The sequence below is a fragment of the Neomonachus schauinslandi genome, chromosome 1, assembly GCF_002201575.2.
Source record: "Neomonachus schauinslandi chromosome 1, ASM220157v2, whole genome shotgun sequence".
Taxonomy (NCBI): Eukaryota; Metazoa; Chordata; class Mammalia; order Carnivora; family Phocidae; genus Neomonachus; species Neomonachus schauinslandi.
In genome coordinates, this window is record NC_058403.1 from 170,249,295 (window position 1) to 170,272,221 (window position 22,927).

Genomic DNA, 22,927 nt, shown 5'->3' on the forward strand with positions numbered 1-22,927 from the left:
AATAGAGTGAACACATAGTCCTATGCCCATGCTACTGCTCTGAGTGATTCATTAACAGACTGAAATAATGGAGTTAATCTAAATACAGATTTACTTCTAACTCTTGGCCTTCCAGTTTTTTTTTTTATATGCATAGACGTTTATAATAAAAAGGCTTACCCAAATGGTAGTATTTTTCCACCTTCCAATGACCCCAAAATATGCAATTAGATAATTTTTGGCTTTCTTCTTTAAAATAAAATTGGGATAGATAAAATAGATAGATAGATATTTTTATTTTTCTTAGGCTATCTTACTTCACAGAGGGAGCTACAAATAAATGGGCAAGAAGGAAATAATACAGTGTGACCCATCTATATCGGTTATAGAAAAATATCTATTTTATAAAAATCTATTATAGAAAAAAAAAGCTGAATTAACAAGATTTCCTGGTGCAGTAAACAGAACCAAGCAGAATGAACAATCAGGATTCCTGGGTTAACATCCGTCTTCCACTACTGGTGACCTTGAGAAAGTCACCAACCTGAGTCTTACCTTCCTCAGTCAGATCATCCATTGCCAAGATCCCTTCAACTCAAAAATTCTATGACTCGACAAGACAGAAAGTAATAGAAATGCAAATAAAATGTAAATTAAAATCTCATCCTTTGCAATTTAGTGCTTTCAGCCCATCCCATCAACCTGGTGTTAGAACAGACTCACATCATGTGCTGTGCTAAGAGCAATAAAGGACTTTCTGTCATATACTATAAAGCACCCAGACTAACGTATGTGGAAAATTTTATTTCCTTAAAACTGAGAGGGTTGGCAGGGTGACTAAAGCAAGGCATAGAAGTGATCAAATCCCTTTATTGATGTAATAATCCATATCCATATCTCTGAATAACCAGGGCAGCTCTTTTAAAAATAGCCAATGTCATTGTTTAAACAATGTTTGCTAAAAATAGTATTCGAGTCATGGGTTTTTAATTTGTTAGCACAGTGTTCCTAGACATGAATTTCAAATCTACAGAGACTTGAAAGAAATTTAATTAAAGGACTGAAGATAACATTAGTTGCAATAGTATAATAGATACAATGGCTGTAATTCTCAAAACTGTACTGGATGATTCTGAAATAAGATAGCCTTTCAATCATATTCATTACCAACAGTTCTCTAAGAATTGTTAATCATATCATGCTTGGCATGATGTATTAATTTAGCAACACCGTGATAGCTGTGCATATTAATATGAATGATGCCACTTCTATAGATTGCTTTATTAGAAATGAGGACATGTGTATCAATGTCTATGTTCTCTGGGTTAGTCATTACCTTTTACTATCAAGTTTCCAGTACTGCTAGCAGTTCCAAAATGGTTAGTGGCTATACAGGTATAACTTCCAGCATCTGACTTTGTCACACTGACAATTTTGAGGCTTCCATCTTCAGAAATGGTAATTCTGAAATTAAAACAAATAAACCAAAACGGTAAGTTTAGATCATGTGACTAATTGAAAATGATGTCTGTCATTCTGTCGTCTTTCAAACTATAAATCGTGGCTGTATCACTTGACAGTCTCCTCTTTATTCAGGGTATTTGTCTATATACACATAAATATAATTAGGACATATGACTTATTTAGGACTTTTAACACTTTCCTCGCCGAAACGGTCTCAACATTCTGTTGGCATAAATACTGGAAACACTAGACAGGTTGTAACCATTCTCTGTCTTTGGTGGCTCTAACCACATTATTCATAGGGAAGGCTCATTGTTGGTCACCATTAGTCTTAAAACTGCTGAGGTATAAGGAAAAAAAAAATCTCTTGATTGGCCACTGACACATTTTCATTGAAAATGTTTTCTTTGGGGCGCCTGGGTGGCTCAGTCAGCTAAGCGTTCGCCTTCGGCTCAGGTCATGATCCCAGCCTCCCGGGGTTGAGCCCCACATCTGGCTCCCTGCTCAGTGGGGAGCCTGCTTCTCCCTCTGCCTGTGTTCTCGCTCTTTCTCCCTCTCTCTTTCTCTCTGTCAAATAAATAAATAAAAATCTTAAAAAAAAAAAAGAAAATGCTTTCTTCTAGATGGGTGGCTTAAATGAAATGAGTTATTAAGTATGTTTATTTCTGACATACGTCAGACAATACATTTTTAATGAGATGCAGGAAGTGAATTAAAAAAAAATATCCCACAACATGGTATGACTTTGGCAGAACAGCAAATGTGGCTGGCATATCTCAGGGCCCACAATGAGGGACAAATATCTATTACCTGGGAAGGAGACACTTGTACTGACAGACACAAAATTGGAACAGGGGGGATTCTAGAGAATGCCGATTTCAACATGACTATAGCAGAAGAGGAAGGTGCAGAGATGAGTAGGACAAGCAGCCTGGCTTGGACACCAGCGAGAGAAATAAAAAAATGGACACAGATGGCTCATTTAAGATTACTGTCTGCCGAACCTCTACTCTATCCTTCAAATTTACCCACTTCTTTCTCTCTCTTCTGCTCTCCCCTTCTCACCTGGCCTATCACCGGCCTCTTAAATGATCTGCCTATTTTTACTCTTGTGCCTCAAATACATTCTTTGGTCAGCGGGTGAGATGATCTTTTAAAATATAGATCAGATTACATCACTGCTCAGGCTTAAAGATCCTTCTTTGCACCCCACTGCCCTCAATAAATTCTGTTCTAGAACCTACAAGGCCTGATGGATGTGCCCTTGGCCTTTCTCTTGCCTACTTGATTTCATGCTCATCTTTTTACCTTTCAATGAACTATCGCTACGCTGGCCTTCTGCAAGTCCCTACAGTGTTTGGGACCCTTTCCCACCTCAGGGCCTTTCTATCTGCCGTTCTGCCTGCCCTGCCATCAGGACGTAGCTACCATCTTCTCACCCTCTCAGGACCTCACCTTAGAGATGGTGCTTTTCTTATGACTCATATTTCTGAAGTGGATGTTTTATTTTGTTACTCTCTTTTCTTGCAGCCACTCTATTTTTTTCCCCATCAAACACAACCTAAAAGTTTTGCTTACTTGTTAGCTATCTTACTTACCACGTGGCATGTGAGTTTTTCTGAGGACATAGACCATGTTCATCTTATGACTTAGTCTCCAGGAACTAGTACCTAGGATGACACGCAGTAGTAGATGCCTTGTACGTATCTGCTAAGTGACTGATTGAATAAGTAAATAAATAAATATCCTAAGAGAAAAATCAATAATATGTTTCAGGAATTCAGAGTGGTTAAACCACTGAGCACTAGTGATGTCCTTAACAGAGTCTTTGACAAATATTTGAAACAAGGGGTCTAGGCTGGTCACAGCTTCACTGTGACATGAGTCTTCACATGAGAACTCACTAAGGAAGGTGACATTTGTGTTTTGTATATGGAGTCATTTTCCATGAGATAACATAGGTTTGGGGTATATTAAACACTGAGAGGTGAGCTGATTCTTTCAAAGCACAAAGGCCTATTAATAGTTTGTACCATTTAAAGTGGTATTGTAATTTCCAAAACCTAAAGTCATTGCCTGTATCATATTGTTTAATGCCAACAGGATATGAATAAGGAAACAAGTAAAGGGTTTGTCATCAGATGACCTGGTATTAGCCTTGACTCTGATACTTGCTAAGTGTATGACCTGGCCTCATTACTTATGCCCTAAGGCAGGGCTTCTCAGCCTCGGCACTACTGACTTTTCGGACCATATAATTCTTTGTCCTGTGAGGGTACTTAGCAGCATCTCTGTCCCCTATGCACTGGACTCCATTCGCTCTGCCTCTCTTCCCAAGTTGTGACAATCAAAAATATCTCCAAATATGGCCAAATGTTCCCCAGGGACAAAATCAACCCCAGCAGAGAGCTACTGGTCTACATCAGTTTTTATTCTTTTAATCTCACTGGTTACTGCGATGATTATCTTCTACAACGAGGTAAGATACGTGAAAGGTTCTCTTAATTGTAAAGCGCTGTATAAATGCTTTTCTCATTTCCCACTGTCATTCCCATCCCTGCATCCTTAATGATGGTATATGCATTGCACAAAAGGCACCCAACATATTGTTGCTATCCAGCTGTGGGATCCAGCTAGCTCTACACAATCTCTCTCAAGGCTCTCTTTGCCCCTTACCCTCAAACCTTCCTTATCCAATTTCCTTTAAGCTTTGTGAAATGACAACGTAATTTTACAAACTGCTGTACTACTGATTTTTAAGATTTCCGTGCCTGACATTGGTTTTAATCTTCCCATTTTTTTTTTTTAACAAAGAGATAAGAGCTAGGCCTCCAAGGCTTAAATTCCAGACATTGGAAAAGGTGAGCGAGGGAGATACTCTGTAGAAGGGGTCAATTTTAGAGCTGTCATTAAATTACATTATATTGCTCTAATTGTTTATTTTTCCTAGGTATAATCCAAATGTGGGTATAATATGGAGTTTTGTGAAATTCAACCAATTTCTTATCCAAGCAATATAACGTACTGATTAAGAACATAAACTCTGGGGGTGCCTGGGTGGCTCAGTTGGTTGGGTGTCCAACTCTTGGTTTCAGCTCAGGTCATGATCTCAGCGTCGTGAAATCAAGTCCCATGTTGGGCTCCGCCCTGGACGTGAAGTCTGCTTAAGACTCTCCCTCTCTGTCTGCCCCTCTCCCTGCTTGCGTGCTCTCTCTCTAAAATAAATAAATGAATCTTAAAAAACAAACAAACCATAAACTCCAGAACTATACTATCGAGGCACAAATCAGACTCATGCCGCTTATGAGCTGTGCGACTAAAATCTCTGTATGTAAATTTCCTTATTTGAGATAATGGAATAATAAAAGTAACTATATCTCACAAGGTGTTGTAAAGATGTGCACTGCTGAGACCAGTGCCTGGCACATGAAATGCATGATATAAGTGCATTAGCCAAATATTCTATTAACTAAAGTTCTGTACCCTCCTAAATATATTATTTCATATATTAATAAAAGACTCTGTTAAGGTTAAGACTACTACCAAGTAGTTCTGCCCTTCTGAAATCCTATAACACATTATTATGCTTAATGAAGCATATGGGTAACATCAAGTAGTTACAGAAGGGGGATGAAAAGTTGGACTCATTTATTCATAAATATCTACTAAACACCTCTTGTACACTAAGCCTATATAAACCAGGAGGACCTTAGATAATTACATACCTAGAAATGATGTCAGTGTGTTATATACCATAATGCATACATTTCTATAAATGCATACTAGAAAGGGCATTACTTTTGCCAGTGGGGTATCTGTTTACCATGCTATTTGTAGACTAAAGAAAGGCAAGGACCAAGGCCTGGCCAATCAGGAGATCCTACTCCCCTGTCTGAAGTGATTGGTTTAGGGATAGGCATGCTATCAAAACCAGGAGCTATTTGAGGAAACAATCTCTTTCTATTTATTATTACATTTGGAGATGGAAATCTAGAACTATTAGCAGTCATCTTACCTGCCATAGAAAGCATGCCTTAAAGAAACCAACCAAAGACAAGCAGAGCCTAGGAGACAGAGAGAGAGGAGAGAACTTAAGATCTCTTTGAGATCCTGTTTCTGTCCATGGCTAAGCCAACAGCTTCCTTTGGATGTCCCAGTTATATAAGGCAATAATTTAAGACATTAGAAATTTGTTTTTAATCCCTTGTAATTGGAAGAGCCCAATATCTTAGGGAAATTACTGAACTTGTTCAGGAGATAGTGGTAGTGAAAGTGGAGAGGAGAGATGAGTTCTCCAGATCATTCTTTTTTTTTTTTTTTTTTTTAAGATATCTATTTATTTTTTTGACAGCGAGACAGCGAGAGAGGGAACACAAGCAGGGAGAGTGGGAGAGGGAGAAGCAGTCTTCCCGCCGAGCAGAGAGCCCTACTGAGCCACCCAGGTGCCCCTCCAGATCGTTCTTTGATGGCTACCTCTACAGAACTTGTTGCCAAAAGACTGATTAACTCAATTATAGAAGAATGACCATGGATTTCTGAGTCTGAAAAAAATTGACCTGATCTTCCTTTACACACAGCTGTGCCATATACTTTTGGCTATCTATTTCTATAGATAAAGGGCTAAGTTACAATGACTTGTTGGTTTGAATTTATGGGATTTTTATAAGTGGGGAATTAGTATAAAGTTAGCATTTATCCTTGGGGTGCTAATTTCCACTAACTCAAGAAACTTTTGAAATGTAACTCAACACTAGTATTTAGATATTTGCTTCCTTTCAGTTGGATTCTATCCCAACTTAGAAAAAGGTTTTCAATTAATATTTCTTTTTTTTTAAAGATTTTTTTTTAAACTTATTTATTTGACAGAAAGCACAATCAGGCAGAGCGGCAAGCAGAGGGAAAGGGAAAAGCAGGCTCTCTGCTGAGCAGGGAGCCCGATGTGGGGCTCGATTCCAGGACCCTGGGATCATGACTTGAGCCAAAGGCAGCCGCTTAACTGACTGAGCCACCCAGGTGCCCCTCAATTAATATTTCTACATTCATTTTTTCCCATGAAAATAGTGACTGAATCCAATCCAAGGATAGTTGTATTTTCACATTTGTTTCTTGAGGAGACTTCAAAGTTTCCACTTCATTGTAGTTTTCCCATTTCAGACTACTGACTGACCCGTAGCTATTAGCTTGATATTGAACTTTGAGCTCCTTCTAATACTCATGAATAGTGATCAAGTTAGATAAAAGGAATTGAAAATGTAAATCTGTTCCTGGCTTAGAATAGGTTAGCCCTGACCTACCTGTAGGCTCTTTTTAAATCACTGATAGTATCAGAGAAAAGTAAAAAATGATAAAGCAGCAAGTAGTAAAAATAAAGGTGTGACATAGGACTTAATTTTCTCTACATGAAAAAAAGGTCATCTAATTCACAACATAGTAAATTGCCCGTTGCATAGAGAACAGTCATTCCTCCACTTCATTTAGAGATTTCAGATCCACAGAGGATAGGAACCTATCTGGAATTATGAGATAAATTGAATCTTTCTTTCTTAATATGAGGCTCTGGGTTATAGCCATTGAAGAGCTGACCTTGTCAGTCCTATTAATCAAAACCAGTCTGGGGACACTGGACCTTTAAAAATGCTGATCTTTCCTTTTTGGGGGCTTCAGATCACAAAAGCTGCCAAGTCCAGAATATTCTATCACCCTAAAGACAGGGGTTATCCCCAAATGGTGACCTATGATTCTGTGAGCAGTTTTGCATGGAAGCTCAACTAGTGGTGACAGAAGTAGTGGATCCTCACCTGTCTGGAAATGCTTTCCTTATAAGTAAAACCCTTGAAAGTGCAACTTAGAAGATTAGTTCTCCCCTTCTGCAAAGGGGAGTACTATGGATTAATAATTTCTTTTCAACAAACAATGGAAGTTTCAAACTGTTAACTTTTAAATCATCTTTAATAGTGTTAGATGAGGGACATCATAAATCACTTAAAATCATGCATAATTAAAAAAATCCTGAAGGGTCATAACAGGCTTCTCCTTTCTCTTATACACGAGGAGTTCCAGAAAACATGTCTGCCATTTAAAAAAATTTTTTTTAAAGATTTTATTTATTTATCAGAGAGAGAGAAAGCACACAAGCAGGGGGAGTGGCAGGCAGAGGGAGAAGCAGACTCCCTGCTGAGCAGGGAGCCCGATGTGGGACTCAATCCCAGGACCCTGGGATCATGACCTGAGCCGAAGGCAGACACTTAACCTACTGAACCACCCAGGCATCCCATGTTTGCCATTTAAAAGCCTGAACATGGGAGCAGAGACTTACACCTTACGAAAGAGTTTAACACCCTGGAGGGCTAAAATATATTCTAAAACTTCAGACATGGTTAATATGAGTACTGCTACTTCTCAACTTGAGCAAACTAGCAGCATGGTAGAGGTGTCATAGGACCCCCTGACCCCAGGGGCCTCTAAAATCAGAGGAAGGACTGCCTAGCTACAGATGTGTATGCTTCACTCTGCACTGAGTTGCCTTTTAATCCAAATAATTGGGAGATTTCATATAAAAACCCATTCCTGGCTAGTTGTGACAAATGGGACCATAACACATCCCTGTAGGGCACCAATGAGCTGGAGGGGAGAAGTATTAGCTCCTTAAGGCAGCCAGTAGACTGTCTAGTGCCTACCCTGGCTTCAAGAGCTCATCAATGTCTCTACCCTATTCCTGTGGGCTTTTGAGATCATTTTCGATTGCTTTAAACCATTACTCTGGGCTGAGTAAATGGAACAGGGCTTTTGGGTAGCCTTTAGTCTGTAGGCCACATTTTCCTCCTTCTTGGATTCTCCCCATCCTAGAAATACCTCACCAAGAGACCAAAGCAATGGAGTAGGAGGGGGAATAGGGCATTATAGTAGTTTTCCAGGGCTCCCATAGCAAGGTGCGACAAACTGGGGGGCTTAAAACAGCAAGAACATATTATCCAGTAGTTCTGGAGACTAGAAGTCTGAAATCGAGGTGCTAGAAGAATTGGTTCCTTAAGAGTCTCAGAGGGAGAATCCTTCTTTGCCTTTCTCCTACCTGCAGGTAACAGTCATTGGTCCTTGGTATTCCTTGGTTTAGAGATGCATCTCTTGCATTTTTGTCTCTATCATCACATGGTGTTCTTTTTTTTTTTTTTAAAGATTTTTATTTATTTATTTGAGAGGGAGAGACTGAGAGAGAGAGCACATGAGAGGCGGGAGGGTCGGGAGGGTCAGAGGGAGAAGCAGACTCCCTGCCGAGCAGGGAGCCCGATGCGGGACTCGATCCAGGGACTCCAGGATCATGACCTGAGCCGAAGGCAGTCGCTTAACCAACTGAGCCACCCAGGCGCCCCACATGGTGTTCTTCCTATGTGTCTCTCCACATCTTCTTCCCTCTGTGCACGTGTCTTTATCCAAATTTCCCTCTCCTTACGAGGACACCAGGAACTGGATTAGGACCTGCTTGAATCTAGTTTGACTTCATCTTAACTCAATTACATCTGCAAGGCCTTATTTATTTCCAAATAAGGCCACATTCTGAGGTTCCTGGTAGACATGAACTTTAGGGGGACACTAACCTGTAAGATGTCAAGAGAGGAAATCCACCATGACTGTTGTTCTGGGTTGAGCTAGCAGTTTCAAAGCCTACTTTTCAGTCCTTAGAGGATGGGGAAGGGGCATAATGCAGAGGAGTGTGTCTGATTCCATGGGCCTATCACCAGTGATCATGCTCACCCATCAATAACCTTTCCTTCTGCATGGGGCCTGGTCCTGCATTCCAAAAATAGCTACATTTCAAAAGACTGGAAATTATTGCTCTTTAGGTGGTATATTAACAATCAAATGTAGAGTATGAAGGAATGTTTTGGTATAGTAATAGATAATGTATTAAAGTATAAAAAATCCGGGCGCCTGGATGGCTCAGTTGGTTAAGCGACTGCCTTCAGCTCAGGTCATGATCCTGGAGTCCCTGGATCGAGTCCCGCATCAGGCTCCCTGCTCAGCGGGGGGTCTGCTTCTCCCTCTGACCTTCTTCCCGCTCGTGCTCTCTGTCTCTCATTCTCTCTCTCTCAAATAAATAAATAAAATCTTAAAAAAAAAAGTATAAAAAATCCAACAGGAAAACAAAAATTAGGGCCTACCTGCAATTTCAATTTCTTTTTTAATTGACTCAATTTTCTAATCTGTTGGACTAAAGTAGATCTTCCATTCAGTCCTTTTTTGGTTGTTGTTACTGTGGCCAATTAATACTTATTTTGATATTAATATTGTGGCCAAAATTAGATAGAGGAGGCCTCTACCAAAATGGCAACATGGTTTTCTAAGCTGAACTGTTTGTGAGAGACGTAGTGTCTTTACTTGTCCTTCAGGGAGCAGCAATACAACACAGTTTTAGAATACATCACCCATGAAATAGTAAAAACTTTGAAGGAGTAGAGAAGTGGCAATGAAGAGACAGAGATAAAGATTTGTATATTCAACCTATCAACTGGAGAATTAGCCTGTGACCAACAGAGGTGAAGACATTTAGACTTGGTAGAGCTATTCCTGGCTTTGTTCCCATTGAGAACTAAGAAAAGCCTGGAAGATGAACTGGCATTGGTGTGTTGTAGACAATAGCAAAAAAAAAAAAAAAAGAACCCCCCAAAACAAAAACAAAACAAGACAAAACAAACAAAACCACCAAAACTTTGCTCTTAAGGGAAAACAAAACAAAACAAAACAAACCCAAACCACTTGTTTTGGTTTGAATTAGGCTATCTATTTTAATAAAATTCAAAGGCATTTTCGCTTAATTGTTAATTTTATGTGTCAGCTTGACGGGGCTAAGGTATGATCAAATAGCTGGTAAAACATTATTTCTCTGAGTCTTAAAGGTGTTGCTGAAAGAGCTTAGCACTGGAGTTGGTAGACTAAAGAAGACTGCCCTCGCCAATGCAGACAAGTATCATCTGGTCCTTTGAGGGCTTGAAGAGAATTAAAAGGAGGAGGAAGGTGAATTTGCTTTCTCTGTTTGAGCTAGGATACCCATACTCTCCGGCTTTGGATATCAGTGCTCCTGGTTCTTGGACCTTTGAACTCATCTGCACCCCTGGTTCACAGGCCTTGGGAATCACTCTAAATCATACCACTGGCTTTTCTGGATCTTCAGCTTGCAGACAGCAGGTCATGGGACTTCTTGGCCTCCAGAGTTGTGTGAGCCAATTCCTATAATAAATATTTTCTAATATATCCTATTGGTTCTGTTTCTCAAGAGAACCCTGACCAATAAAGCTTTTAACTGGGATTTGCCTGAGTTTACCTACTGAATTTTAAAAGAGACATGGAAATTCTCGGCCTCATTGGAGAGAGGGCTTTATCCTGACTTATAGAAAGAAAGATTATTTTGTGGCAATGTGCAGTTTATAAAGAGTCAATTGAGGGCCCCTGAAGATGGCTTTTCTGCCCATCTTGAGAAAAGACAATGTTTCAGATTACGAATTTATTTATTTATTTATTTATTTTTTATTATTTTTTATTCTTATGTTAATCCCCATACATTACATCATTAGTTTTAGATGAAGTGTTCCATGATTCATTGTTTGTGCATAACACCCAGTGCTCCATGCAGAACGTGCCCTCCTCAGTACCCACCACCAGGCTAACCCATCCTCCCACCCCCCTCCCCTCTAGAACCCTGTTTGTTTTTCAGAGTCCATCGTCTCTCATGGTTCGTCTACCCCTCCGATTTCCCCCCCTTCATTCTTCCCCTCCCGCTCCCTTCTTCTTCTTTTTTTTTTTTTCTTAACATATATTGCATTACTTGTTTCAGAGGTACAGATCTGAGATTCAACAGTCTTGCACAATTCACAGCGCTTACCAGAGCACATACCCTCCCCATTGTCTATCACCCAGTCACCCCATCCCTCCCACCCTACCCCCCACTCCAGCAACCCTCAGTTTGTTTCCTGAGATTAAGAATTCCTCATATCAGTGAGATCATATGATACATGTCTTTCTCTGTTTGACTTATTTCACTCAACATAATACCCTCCAGTTCCATCCACGTCGTTGCAAATGGCAAGATCTCATTCCTTTTGATGGCTGCATAATATTCCATTGTATATATATAGCACATCTTCTTTATCCATTCATCTGTTGATGGACATCTTGGCTCTTTCCACAGTTTGGCTATTGTGGACACTGCTGCTATAAACATCGGGGTGCACGTACCCCTTTGGATCCCTACTTTTGTATCTTTGGGGTAAATACCCAGTAGTGCAATTGCTGGATCATATGGTAGCTCTATTTTCAACTTTTTGAGGAACCTCCATACAGTTTTCCGGAGTGGCTGCACCAGCTTGCATTCCCACCAACAGTGTAGGAGGGTTCCCCTTTCTCCGCATCCCCGCCAACATCTGTCATTTCCTGACTTGTTAATTTTAGCCATTCTGACAGGTGTGAGGTGGTATCTCATTGAGGTTTTGATTTGGATTTCCCTGATGCCGAGCGATATTGAGCACTTTTTCATGTGTCTGTTGGCCATTTGGATGTCTTCTTTGGAAAAATGTCTGTTCATGTCTTCTGCCCATTTCTTGATTGGATTCTTTGTTCTCTGGGTGTTGAGTTTGATGAGTTCTTTATAGATTTTGGATACTAGCCCTTTATCTGATATGTCATTTGCAAATATCTTCTCCCATTCTGTTGGTTGTCTTTTGGTTTTGTTGACTGTTTCCTTTGCTTTGCAAAAGCTTTTTATCTTGATGAAGTCCCAATAGTTCATTTTTGCCCTTGCCTCCCTTGCCTTTGGCGATGTTTCTAGGAAGAAGTTGCTTCGGCTGAGGTCAAAGAGGTTGCTGCCTGTGTTCTCCTTTAGGATTTTGATGGACTCCTGTCTCACATTGAGGTCTTTCAACCATTTGGAGTCTATTTTTGTGTGTGGTGTAAGGAAATGGTCCAGTTTCATTCTTCTGCACGTGGCTATCCAATTTTCCCAACACCATTTGTTGAAGAGACTGTCTTTGTTCCATTGGACATTCTTTCCTGCTTTGTCAAAGATGAGTTGATCATAGAGTTGAGGGTCCATTTCTGGGCTCTCTAGTCTGTTCCATTGATCTATGTGTCTGTTTTTGTGCCAGTACCATGCTGTCTTGATGATGACAGCTTTGTAATAGAGCTGGAAGTCCGGAATTGTGGTGCCGCCGGCTTTGCTTTTCTTTTTCAACATTCCTCTGGCTATGCGGGGTCTTTTCTGGTTCCATACAAATTTTAGGATGATTTGTTCCATTTCTTTGAAAAAAGTGGATGGTATTTTGATGGGGATTGCATTGAATGTGTAGATTGCTCTAGGTAGCATTGACATCTTCACAATATTTGTTCTTCCAATCCATGAGCATGGAACGTTTTTCCATTTCTTTGTGTCTTCCTCAATTTCTTTCATGAGTATTTTATAGTTTTCTGAGTACAGATCCTTTGTCTCTTTGGTTAGATTTATTCCTAGGTATCTTATGGTTTTGGGTGCAATTGTAAATGGGATCAACTCCTTAATTTCTCTTTCTTCTGTCTTGTTGTTGGTGTATAGGAATGCCACTGACTTCTGTGCATTGATTTTATATCCTGCCACTTTACTGAATTCCTGTATGAGTTCTAGCAGTTTTGGGGTGGAATCTTTTGGGTTTTCCACATAAAGTATCATATCATCTGCAAAGAGTGAGAGTTTGACTTCTTCCTTGCCAATTTGGATGCCTTTGATTTCTTTTTGTTGTCTGATTGCTGTGGCTAGGACTTCCAATACTATGTTGAATAGCAGTGGTGATAGTGGACATCCCTGCCGCGTTCCTGACCTTAGGGGGAAAGCTCTCAGTTTTTCCCCATTGAGAATGATATTCGCTGTAGGTTTTTCATAGATGGCTTTTATGATATTGAGGTATGTACCCTCTATCCCTATACTCTGAAGAGTTTTGATCAAGAAAGGATGCTGTACTTTGTCAAATGCTTTTTCTGCATCTATTGAGAGGATCATATGATTCTTGTTCTTTCTTTTGTTAATGTATTGTATCACATTGATTGATTTGCGGATGTTGAACCAACCTTGCAGCCCAGGGATAAATCCCACTTGGTCATGGTGAATAATCCTTTTAATGTACTGTTGGGTCCTATTGGCTAGTATTTTGGTGAGAATTTTTGCATCCATGTTCATCAGGGATATTGGTCTGTAATTCTCCTTTTTGATGGGGTCTTTGTCTGGTTTTGGGATCAAGGTAATGCTGGCCTCATAAAATGAGTTGGGAAGTTTTCCTTCCATTTCTATTTTTTGGAACAGTTTCAGAAGAATAGGTATTAATTCTTCTTGAAATGTTTGGTAGAATTCCCCTGGGAAGCCATCTGGCCCTGGGCTTTTGTTTTTTGGGAGATTTTTGATGACTCCTTCAATTTCCTTAGTGGTTATAGGTCTGTTCAGGTTTTCTGTTTCTTCCTGGTTCAGTTTTGGTAGTTGATACATCTCTAGGAATGCATCCATTTCTTCCAGGTTATTTAATTTGCTGGCATAGAGTTGCTCATAATATGTTCTTATAATTGTTTGTATTTCTTTGGTGTTGGTTGTGATCTCTCCTCTTTCATTCATGATTTTGTTGATGTGGGTCATTTCTCTTCTCTTTTTGATAAGTCTGGCCAGGGGTTTATCAATCTTGTTAATTCTTTCAAAGAACCAGCTCCTAGTTTCGTTGATCTGTTCTACTGTTCTTTTAGTTTCTATTTCATTGATTTCTGCTCTGATCTTTATTATTTCTCTTCTCCTGCTGGGTTTAGGCTTTATTTGCTGTTCTTTCTCCAGCTCCTTTAGGTGTAGGGTTAGGTTGTGTACTTGAGACCTTTCTTGCTTCTTGAGAAAGGCTTGTATTGCTATATACTTTCCTCTTAGGACTGCCTTTGCTGCATCCCAAAGATTTTGAATAGTTGTGTTTTCATTTTCATTGGTTTCCATGTATTTTTTTAATTCTTCTTTAATTTCCTGGTTGACCCATTCATTCTTCAGTAGGATGCTCTTTAGCCTCCATGTATTTGAGTTCTTTCTGACTTTTGTCTTGTGATTGAGCTCTAGTTTCAAAGCATTGTGGTCTGAAAATAGGCAGGGAATGATTCCAATCTTTTGGTACTGGTTGAGACCTGATTTATGACCTAGGATGTGATCTATTCTGGAGAATGTTCCATGGGCACTAGAGAAGAATGTGTATTCCGTTGCTTTGGGGTGGAATGTTCTGAATATGTCTATAAAGTCCATTTGGTCCAGTGTGTCATTTAAAGTCTTTATTTCCTTGTTGATCTTTTGCTTAGATGATCTGTCCATTTCAGTGAGGGGGGTGTTAAAGTCCCCCACTATTATTGTATTGTTGTCGATGTGTTTCTTTGCTTTTGTTATTAATTGGCTTATATAATTGGCTGCTCCCATGTTAGGGGCATAGATATTTACAATTGTTAGATCTTCTTGTTGGATAGATCCTTTAAGTATGATATAGTGTCCTTCCTCATCTCTTATTACAGTCTTTGGTTTAAAATCTAATTTGTCTGATATAAGGATTGCCACCCCAGCTTTCTTTTGGTGTCCATTAGCATGGTAAATGGTTTTCCACCCCCTCACTTTCAATCTGGGGGTGTCTTTGGTTCTAAAATGAGTCTCTTGCAGACAGCATATCGATGGGTCTTGTTTTTTAATCCAGTCTGATAGCCTGTGTCTTTTGATTGGGGCATTGAGCCCATTTACATTCAGGGTAACTATTGAAAGATAGGAATTTAGTGCCATTGTATTGCCTGTAAGGTGACTGTTACCGTATATTGTCTGTGTTCCTTTCTGGTCTATGTTGCTTTTGGGGTCTCTCTTTGCTTAGAGGACTCCTTTCAAGATTTCCTGTAGGGCTGGTTTTGTGTTTGCAAATTCCTTTAGTTTTTGTTTGTCCTGGAAGCTTTTTATCTCTCCTTCAATTTTCAATGACAGCCTAGCTGGATAGAGTATTCTTGGCTGCATATTTTTCTCGTTTAGTGCTCTGAATATATCCTGCCAGTCCTTTCTGGCCTGCCAGGTCTCTGTGGATAGGTCTGTTGCCAATCTAATGTTTCTACCCTTGTAGGTTACATATCTCTTCTCCCGAGCTGCTTTCAGGATTTTCTCTTTGTCTCTGAGACTCGTAAGTTTTACTATTAGATGTCGGGGTGTTGACCTATTTTTATTGATTTTGAGAGGGGTTCTCTGTGCTTCCTGGATTTTCATGCCTGTTTCCTTCCCCAAATTAGGGAAGTTCTCTGCTATAATTTGCTCCATTATACCTTCTGCCCCTCTCTCTCTTTCTTCTTCTTCTGGGATCCCAATTATTCTAATGTTGTTTCGTCTTATGGTATCGCTTATCTCTCGAATTCTGCCCTCGTGATCCAGTAGTTGTTTATCTCTCTTTTTCTCAGCTTCTTTATTTTCCATCATTTCATCTTCTATATTACTGATTCTCTCTTCTGCCTCATTTATTCTAGCAGTTAGCGCCCCCATTTTTGATTGCACCTCATTAATAGCCTTTTTGATTTCTACTTGGTTGGATTTTAGTTCTTTTACTTCTCCAGAAAGGGTTTCTCTAATAACTTCCATATTTTTTTCAAGCCTAGCTAGTATCTTTAAAGTGATGATTCTGAACTCTAGATCTGACATTGTACTAATGTCCGTATTGAGTAGGTCCCTGGCAGTCGGTACTACCTCTTGTTCTTTTTGTTGAGGTGATTTTTTCCATCTTGTCATTTTGTGCAGAGGAGAATAGATTAATGAGAGAACAAAATGCTAGCAGAGTAACAACGTCCCCAGAAAATATACTCTAAACAAATCAGAAAAAACCTGAAGCAGTGGGAAAAGAAAGGGAAAGAGAGAAAAAAGAAAAAGAAAAAAAAGAAAAAGATAAAGATAAAAACAAAAACAAACAAAACAAAACAACAACAACAAAAAAACCAGAATGTGATCAAATATGATCAGTGCCACACACTAGATTTGGGGTGTATTTTGGTCTTTTAGAAGAAAGTGCCTCCCAAAATTTTAAAGAAAGAAAAACTTATATATGTACAAAAATAAGGGTTGATATGATGAAGGGATGGAATATGACTGTAAAGATGGAAATTATAAAAAATTTTATAAAAGGAATTGATAAGAAGTTTGAAAAAAGAAAGAAGAGGATTTAAAAAAAGAAAAAAAAAGGGAGAGGATGTGATCAGGCAGGGGAATAGAAAACACCATATACTAGAGATTTAGGGTATATTTTGATCTGTTAGAAGAAACTATCTCAAAATTTTAAAGAGAGAACAACTTATATATATAAGCCAAAAATACGGGTAACTACTATGAAGGGATAGAATATGACTCTAAAAATGAAAAATAAAAAAATTTTTTTTTTAAAAAAAAGGGATTGATAAGATGTTGGTTGAAAAAGGGAAAAAGAAAAATTCAAAAAGAAAAAAAAAAAGACAGTTAAAAAAAAAATTAACTTTGAAAGACTACAGAATCATGGTAAAAAAGCCATGAATTCTATGTGCAGTAGTCCCCTAGAGCTGGAGTTCTGCCGTTCTTATTGATGGGTAAACTTGGTCTTGGCTGGCTGTTCTCGCTGATCTTCTTGGGAGGGGCCTGTTGCCGTGGTTTCCAAATGTCTTTGCTGGAGGCAGAATTGCCCCGCCCTTGCCCCCTCCCAGCTAAGTAATCTGCTGGGTTTTGCTCTCCGGGGCTTTTGTTCCCTGCGAGCTTTCCGTACAGCTTTGGAGGCGGAGACTGAAAATGGCGGCCTCCCAATCTCCGCCCCGGAGGAGCCGAGAACTCGGGGCCCCGCTTCTCAGTGAGCCCCCAGAGAAAAGCCGTCAGTCACTCCCGTCTCCCCGGTCTCCAGCCGCACTCCGTGCTCACCCGGCCTGTGACCGCGCGTTTCTATCTCTGGCACCCAACCCCGGGTGGAGTCTCCAAACCCAGCAGATCCCTGCGGTGCACTCCTGCGCGGCTTCTCCCGGGGGAGGAAGGTGAGTCTCCCCGGATCTGCCGCTTGTTGGGTCCCTGTGCCGCGGATCACGGTTTATGGCAACCCCGAGCTGAGAGCCCGCGCCTGGGCTCCGCCTCTGCAGCCGGCTTCCCTGCTCCGATACCTGGGAGCTCTGCCACACTCAGGCACCCCCAGTCTTTCTGTGACCCGTGGGTCCTGAGACCACACTGTCCCGGAGGGTTCCACCCCCCGCTTAGCCACCAGAGTGACGTCCCTCAGCGGAGCAGACTTTTAAAAGTTCCGATTTTGTGCTCTGTGGTTCTATCACTTGCCAGAAGCGGCCGACGGAGGCCCCTCCCCCGCTGTCTATCCTCCCGAATATTGCCTCGGATTCACTTCTCCGCACGTCCTACCTTCCAGAAAGTGGTCGCTTTTCTGATGAGAGAGTTGTTGCTCTTCTTTTCTTCGATCTCCTGTTGAGTTTGTAGGTGTTCAGAATGGTTTGATCCCTATCCAGCTGAATTCCTGAGACCAGACGAAATCCAGGTCTCCTACTCCTCCGCCATCTTGCTCCGCCTCCCCCCCCCAGATTACGAATTTAAATGAAGGTCAGTGGGAAGGTACTTACTTCAAGGGCAATTTCAGGCCAACCTGTCATTGATCTTTCTGTGTAGTCTCTGTGGCAGCAATAGACATTGCTATTGAACAGACACCTTGGTGACAAAGTTCCCTTAGAGATAATTTGCTTTCTGTCGTAAGATTTGAGTTTAATAAACCACTGAACAACCTGTGTATTTCAGTCTGCTTGAAGAACAACCAGCAGTTCAGAGCCTATTGCCCTTGCCTCCAGCACTGCTCAAAAGAGAAAATAAACTTGTGTTTGCTTAACCTGGTTTGATCCAAGTCTAACTTACTCTGAACAACAGTTTTAAAAGCTCTGTAAAAATAACCTGGAAGCGACTATCTTCCCAGGTACAGATGAGTATTTAGATCACAGAGTTAATCCTGGAGTTAATTTTAATTACTCTTTGGGACACAGCACATGGATAGATGTGGGAAATAGTTTTTTTGGACAGATACAACTTTGAGGTTTTATTTATTGACATTGTAAGCAAACAACACCCAAAACACCATGTTTGGGGAAGAAAGAAATAAAGGACATATTTTTGTCTAAAATTTGTTTCTTAAGTTGCTACCTTTAATTTATGCAGGATCTCTCGGTGTCTCCATTAATACAAGATTTAGGATTCCTTTCTTCCAGAAATTTATGACCTGAGCTAATTTCAGTATAAATCTGTAGGGCATTGTGAAGATGAATGGGGTAGGGACAGGAAAGCAATACCATATTTTACTCTCTACACCTCTATGTGTTTTTATCAAAGCATCATAATAAGGAATATTACTTGTATAATGATAAAAAAATCTTATTATTAAACTCCAAGGTACTCAAAACGTTTTATATAGCAATCTCTTAGGACACTAGGATAGCTAGTAAAAGAATAATTTAATAGCAAAGCGAAGCTGTCTTTAGAAATAACTGGAAACAAAGAAGCAGACATGGACAGAAGCTGACTGAAAGAGGGAGGGATGGCTGTAAATACTCTAAGTGTCAGAAATGGCAAGGTACTGAGGAAGTTTATCAAGCACCTAGAATATACTATTGGGTGCTCCTGGATGCTTGCACTTATTACCACAGTTAAACTGCACAGCAATCCTGAGAAACATTATTATCCCAATTTTTCAGATGAGAAAAATGTGATCAGGAAAGTCAATTAAAATGTCCAAGGTCAATGTAGTCAGTAAAGAATGGAGTTTCAAATTCAGATCTCACCACAAAGCCTGTACACTCCTTCTACCATGCCATCCTGTGGTGTTGAAGGGTGTAAGAAAGAAAGAAAACAAGAAACAAAAAACATTATAATCCCATCTAAGAGATTTTCCTTAAATTTGCCATTAGATCTTTGGTTATAATATATATATTTTTTTGCTTTCTAATTAAGCTTGTCAAAATAGCTTTTTCTAATATTGAGAAACACGTGTTCACACTAACGTCTGAAACCAGAAGCAAAAGTAAAGAATGTGTAAAAATGTGAGTTGAAATTGTAATCATCAAAGGTTCATTTACCCCAAAGTAACTAAAATGCCTGGAAGATAATATTAATTATTAATTAGAAAGGGAGGTGGGGCGCCTGGGTGGCTCAGTCGTTAAGCGTCTGCCTTCGGCTCAGGTCATGATCCCAGGATCCTGGGATTGAGCCCCGCATCGGGCTCCCTGCTCAGTGGGAGGCTTGCTTCTCCCTCTCCCACTCCACCTGCTTGTGTTCCCTCTCTCGCTGTGTCTCTCTCTGTCAAATAAAGAAATAAAATTAAAAAAAAAAAAAAGAAAGGGAGGCCCACGATATAGATGATGTAATTTAGTAAGAAGAGGAGGTTTCTACAACACAAGTAGCAATATTAGCCATGCTAGAAAAACATGTAATTTTATTATGTACCCAACTCTCAACCCTTTAGGAATTGCAAGATCATGGTTTGTTTGCTTCAACCCCTCATCCCAGAATTTTATAACTTTCTAAGTGAGGAAATCAAAGTGGAATCGCCTACCCTCCTGCACATCAGTGGAAGCACACTATTGTCAGGGTCCAGCTAAAATTCTCAAAGACCCTCCCTGCCTTGAACAGCAACTGCACTTAGTATTTTTGCCTTTGCCAGAAGAACAGAACTCAGGATCACTTCGGTGGTCATTTAATACAAGCTTTTCCAAACTCCCTGGTATACTCCTAATTTCTGCCCTACTCATATAGTACTAGACAGCTTGCATTCTTGCCCAATATTTGTTAAACGTGTGACTTGGGAAAGTCTCTTAACCTCTCCGGACTCCAGTTTGCCATCTCTAAAATGAGGGTCATTAAAATAACACATCTATTTCGTAGGTTTTTCTGAGAAGGTTACATGTGAAAATACCTGGGAAGCATTTATAACTGTGGTGGCAAATAGTAAGCACATTATAAATATTGGCCACACTGATTATTTTTATTATTATTTTCTTCATCATTATCATAATTAATAGTCACAATATTTTCTTTAAGTGGCTCAAAGTTTACAATTAAAGTAACTCAATAAAGGAACCATCAGCCTGGGTGGCTCAGTTGGTTAAGCATCTGTCTTTGGCTCAGGTCATGATCTCCGGGTCCTGGGATGGAGCCCCACATAAGGCTCCCTGTTCACTGGGGAGCCTGCTTCTCCCTTTCCCTCTGCCCTCCTCCCTCCACTCGTGCTCTCTCTCCCAAATAAATTATTTTAAAAAATCTTTTAAAAAATAAAGAAAACATCATATTGCTACCATAGATAGAAACCCATATCCCTTGCCATAGATGCCAGCCATAGAAATAAATATGATAAAAACATACCTAACATAATACATTCTAGTTGGGTGTAGTTATCTGCCAGGATATTGAGCCAATAGCTTGCTTTTTCTTTAGTAAAGGGATATTACCCAGGGTTTCAAAAGTGTTCAGACATATTAGGACCAAACTGACTTTCCCTTGATGTACTCAGAAGCAGTAAAAAAAAACTATGTGATTCACTACCATTTAATGTCTGTATACGGTGTGCTGCCTAAGATCATCTGCGTATTTACAGAGATGCAAGTCTTCTACTTCATGAAACACATACCTATTTCAACCATGTTCCCAAGATAAAGTTCCTTTACAACATTATGTCTAAGCCGCCCATCAAACTGTGTTGGGCAGGTCCTATTACTGCAAATTCATGACATTTTAAAGTTGTCAGATCTACTCACATGTCATTTATCATATACTGCCAATATCCCATCACCCCAAATATCCAAAGAATTTCCAAACATCAGGCCCCAAGTCTTATACTTTTTTCTTTTGCCTTATCATTTCATATAGTCTTTTATATATAAAGAGGCACACAGTAAATATGTTGATTACTGGATGAAAATTCATTTAGTCTTGACAATTTTAGAGACACTGGTGGATACCTCTTGGGGTAGCGACCCTGATTTCTAACCTTTTCTGGTGGATGGGTGGAAGTCAGAGATATCTTTAAGAATCAGAAACAAATTATAACATTATCCCCCCAAATGCAAACTATACACATTGTTTTCAAAAGTTTACAGTTGTCTGAAAGCCCCTCTATATCACAAAACTATAAAGAGAAATCACTGTCCTGGAGTAAACACAGATGTCACCAAAAGTCTGATTTATGAAGGTGTGTAAGCTATATTTATTGTTTTCTATAAAGCTCGGGAAAAGGACTCTATGTGCTTAAGTTAATACTTGGGTTTTTTGTTTTTTTTTTTCCCCTCATGGGGATTATTTGTATGTGCTTTGTACCTTCAGGTCTATTTTATACAGGAGAGAATTTTCATGATGAAGCCGAGTCCTTGTAGCAATCCTCTCTTTTCTCAACAAATACGCAAACAAGTGTCATGTGAAAAATGTAGACAGGGACCTGGTTGTTGTACTATTTTTTTTCCCCTAGATGAAAAAGAAAGCTATTTCTTTTCAAGGAAGAGTCTTTTTTCTTTTCAGACAAACCATCTAAAAAGAACTATAAAGTCACACAGGTAATGGGTTTCAATAAATAATTCTCATGATGACAGAACATTTAAGGAATTGATATATGTGTCCTCTCCTATTTAATAGCCCAAATCTGCAAGGACCTTTTCCTAAATCCAAGGGGAAGTTGATGACAGAAAAAGTGAAGAGCTTAAGAAAGGAGCAGGAAGCTCTTATAATTAAAGGTGTCTTGGTCGAGGGGCAGAACATAGTAATTTAGATATGCCAGTGATAAGGGGAGTTTAATAAGGATATGGGGGGGTTGAAGAGAAAAGAGGGCTGTGAATATGACCTACTTAGAGTAAAAAAAAAAAAAAGGACAGGATAATATCTGAGCATATTTGTCTTGTACATATATAAAATAGTTTCTGGCAAATCCTAAGGTCCTAATAATCAGTGTAGCACATTTCTTGGAAAATCTAGTAAAAGAAGCTTTTGTATAAATGTTAAACTCAAAGGAATGAGGAAAAGAATATAGTAATCCTGAAAATACTGATAATTTCAAGCAACAAACTAAATGTGCCACAATTATTTTCAAAAATTCACAGTAGTGAATTATTCAAATTGGAGATCTCTCATCACTTAAAGAATTATACTGGCTAATATTATCCCCAACAAAGCACACTTTGTTGCTTTGTCAATGTGTCCAATATCTCAGGCCAAGTGATGCAGAATTGTTAGGCATGTCTGCATTGGGTTAGACTCTTAAAGTCAGACAAGGAACTTATTAGAAGCTTTCTTTTAAGTGTCGTGCCTGGGGGTGAGTGAACTTGTGTGTGTGTGTGTGTGTGTGTGTGTGAGTTAGGTCCAAAAATAAGAAACAAAGAGATTATGAACACTTACAAGTTTCAGTGATGTATGAGAAAACGATGCTAATAGAAAATTCACTTTTTTAAAAATGAAGTTACCTTA

The 22,927-nt window shown here is 39.5% G+C and overlaps 1 protein-coding gene across 1 annotated transcript in view; it reads right to left on the bottom strand.

The window, feature by feature from the left end:
* The window catches only part of CNTN4 (contactin 4), a 703,244-nt gene that overhangs the window by 78,684 nt on the left and 601,633 nt on the right, over nt 1–22,927 (bottom strand). The window contains exon 12 of the mRNA XM_021694959.1: nt 1,316–1,443. Coding sequence (XP_021550634.1) covers nt 1,316–1,443 — 128 coding nt within the window. The remainder of the gene's footprint in view (nt 1–1,315; nt 1,444–22,927) is intronic.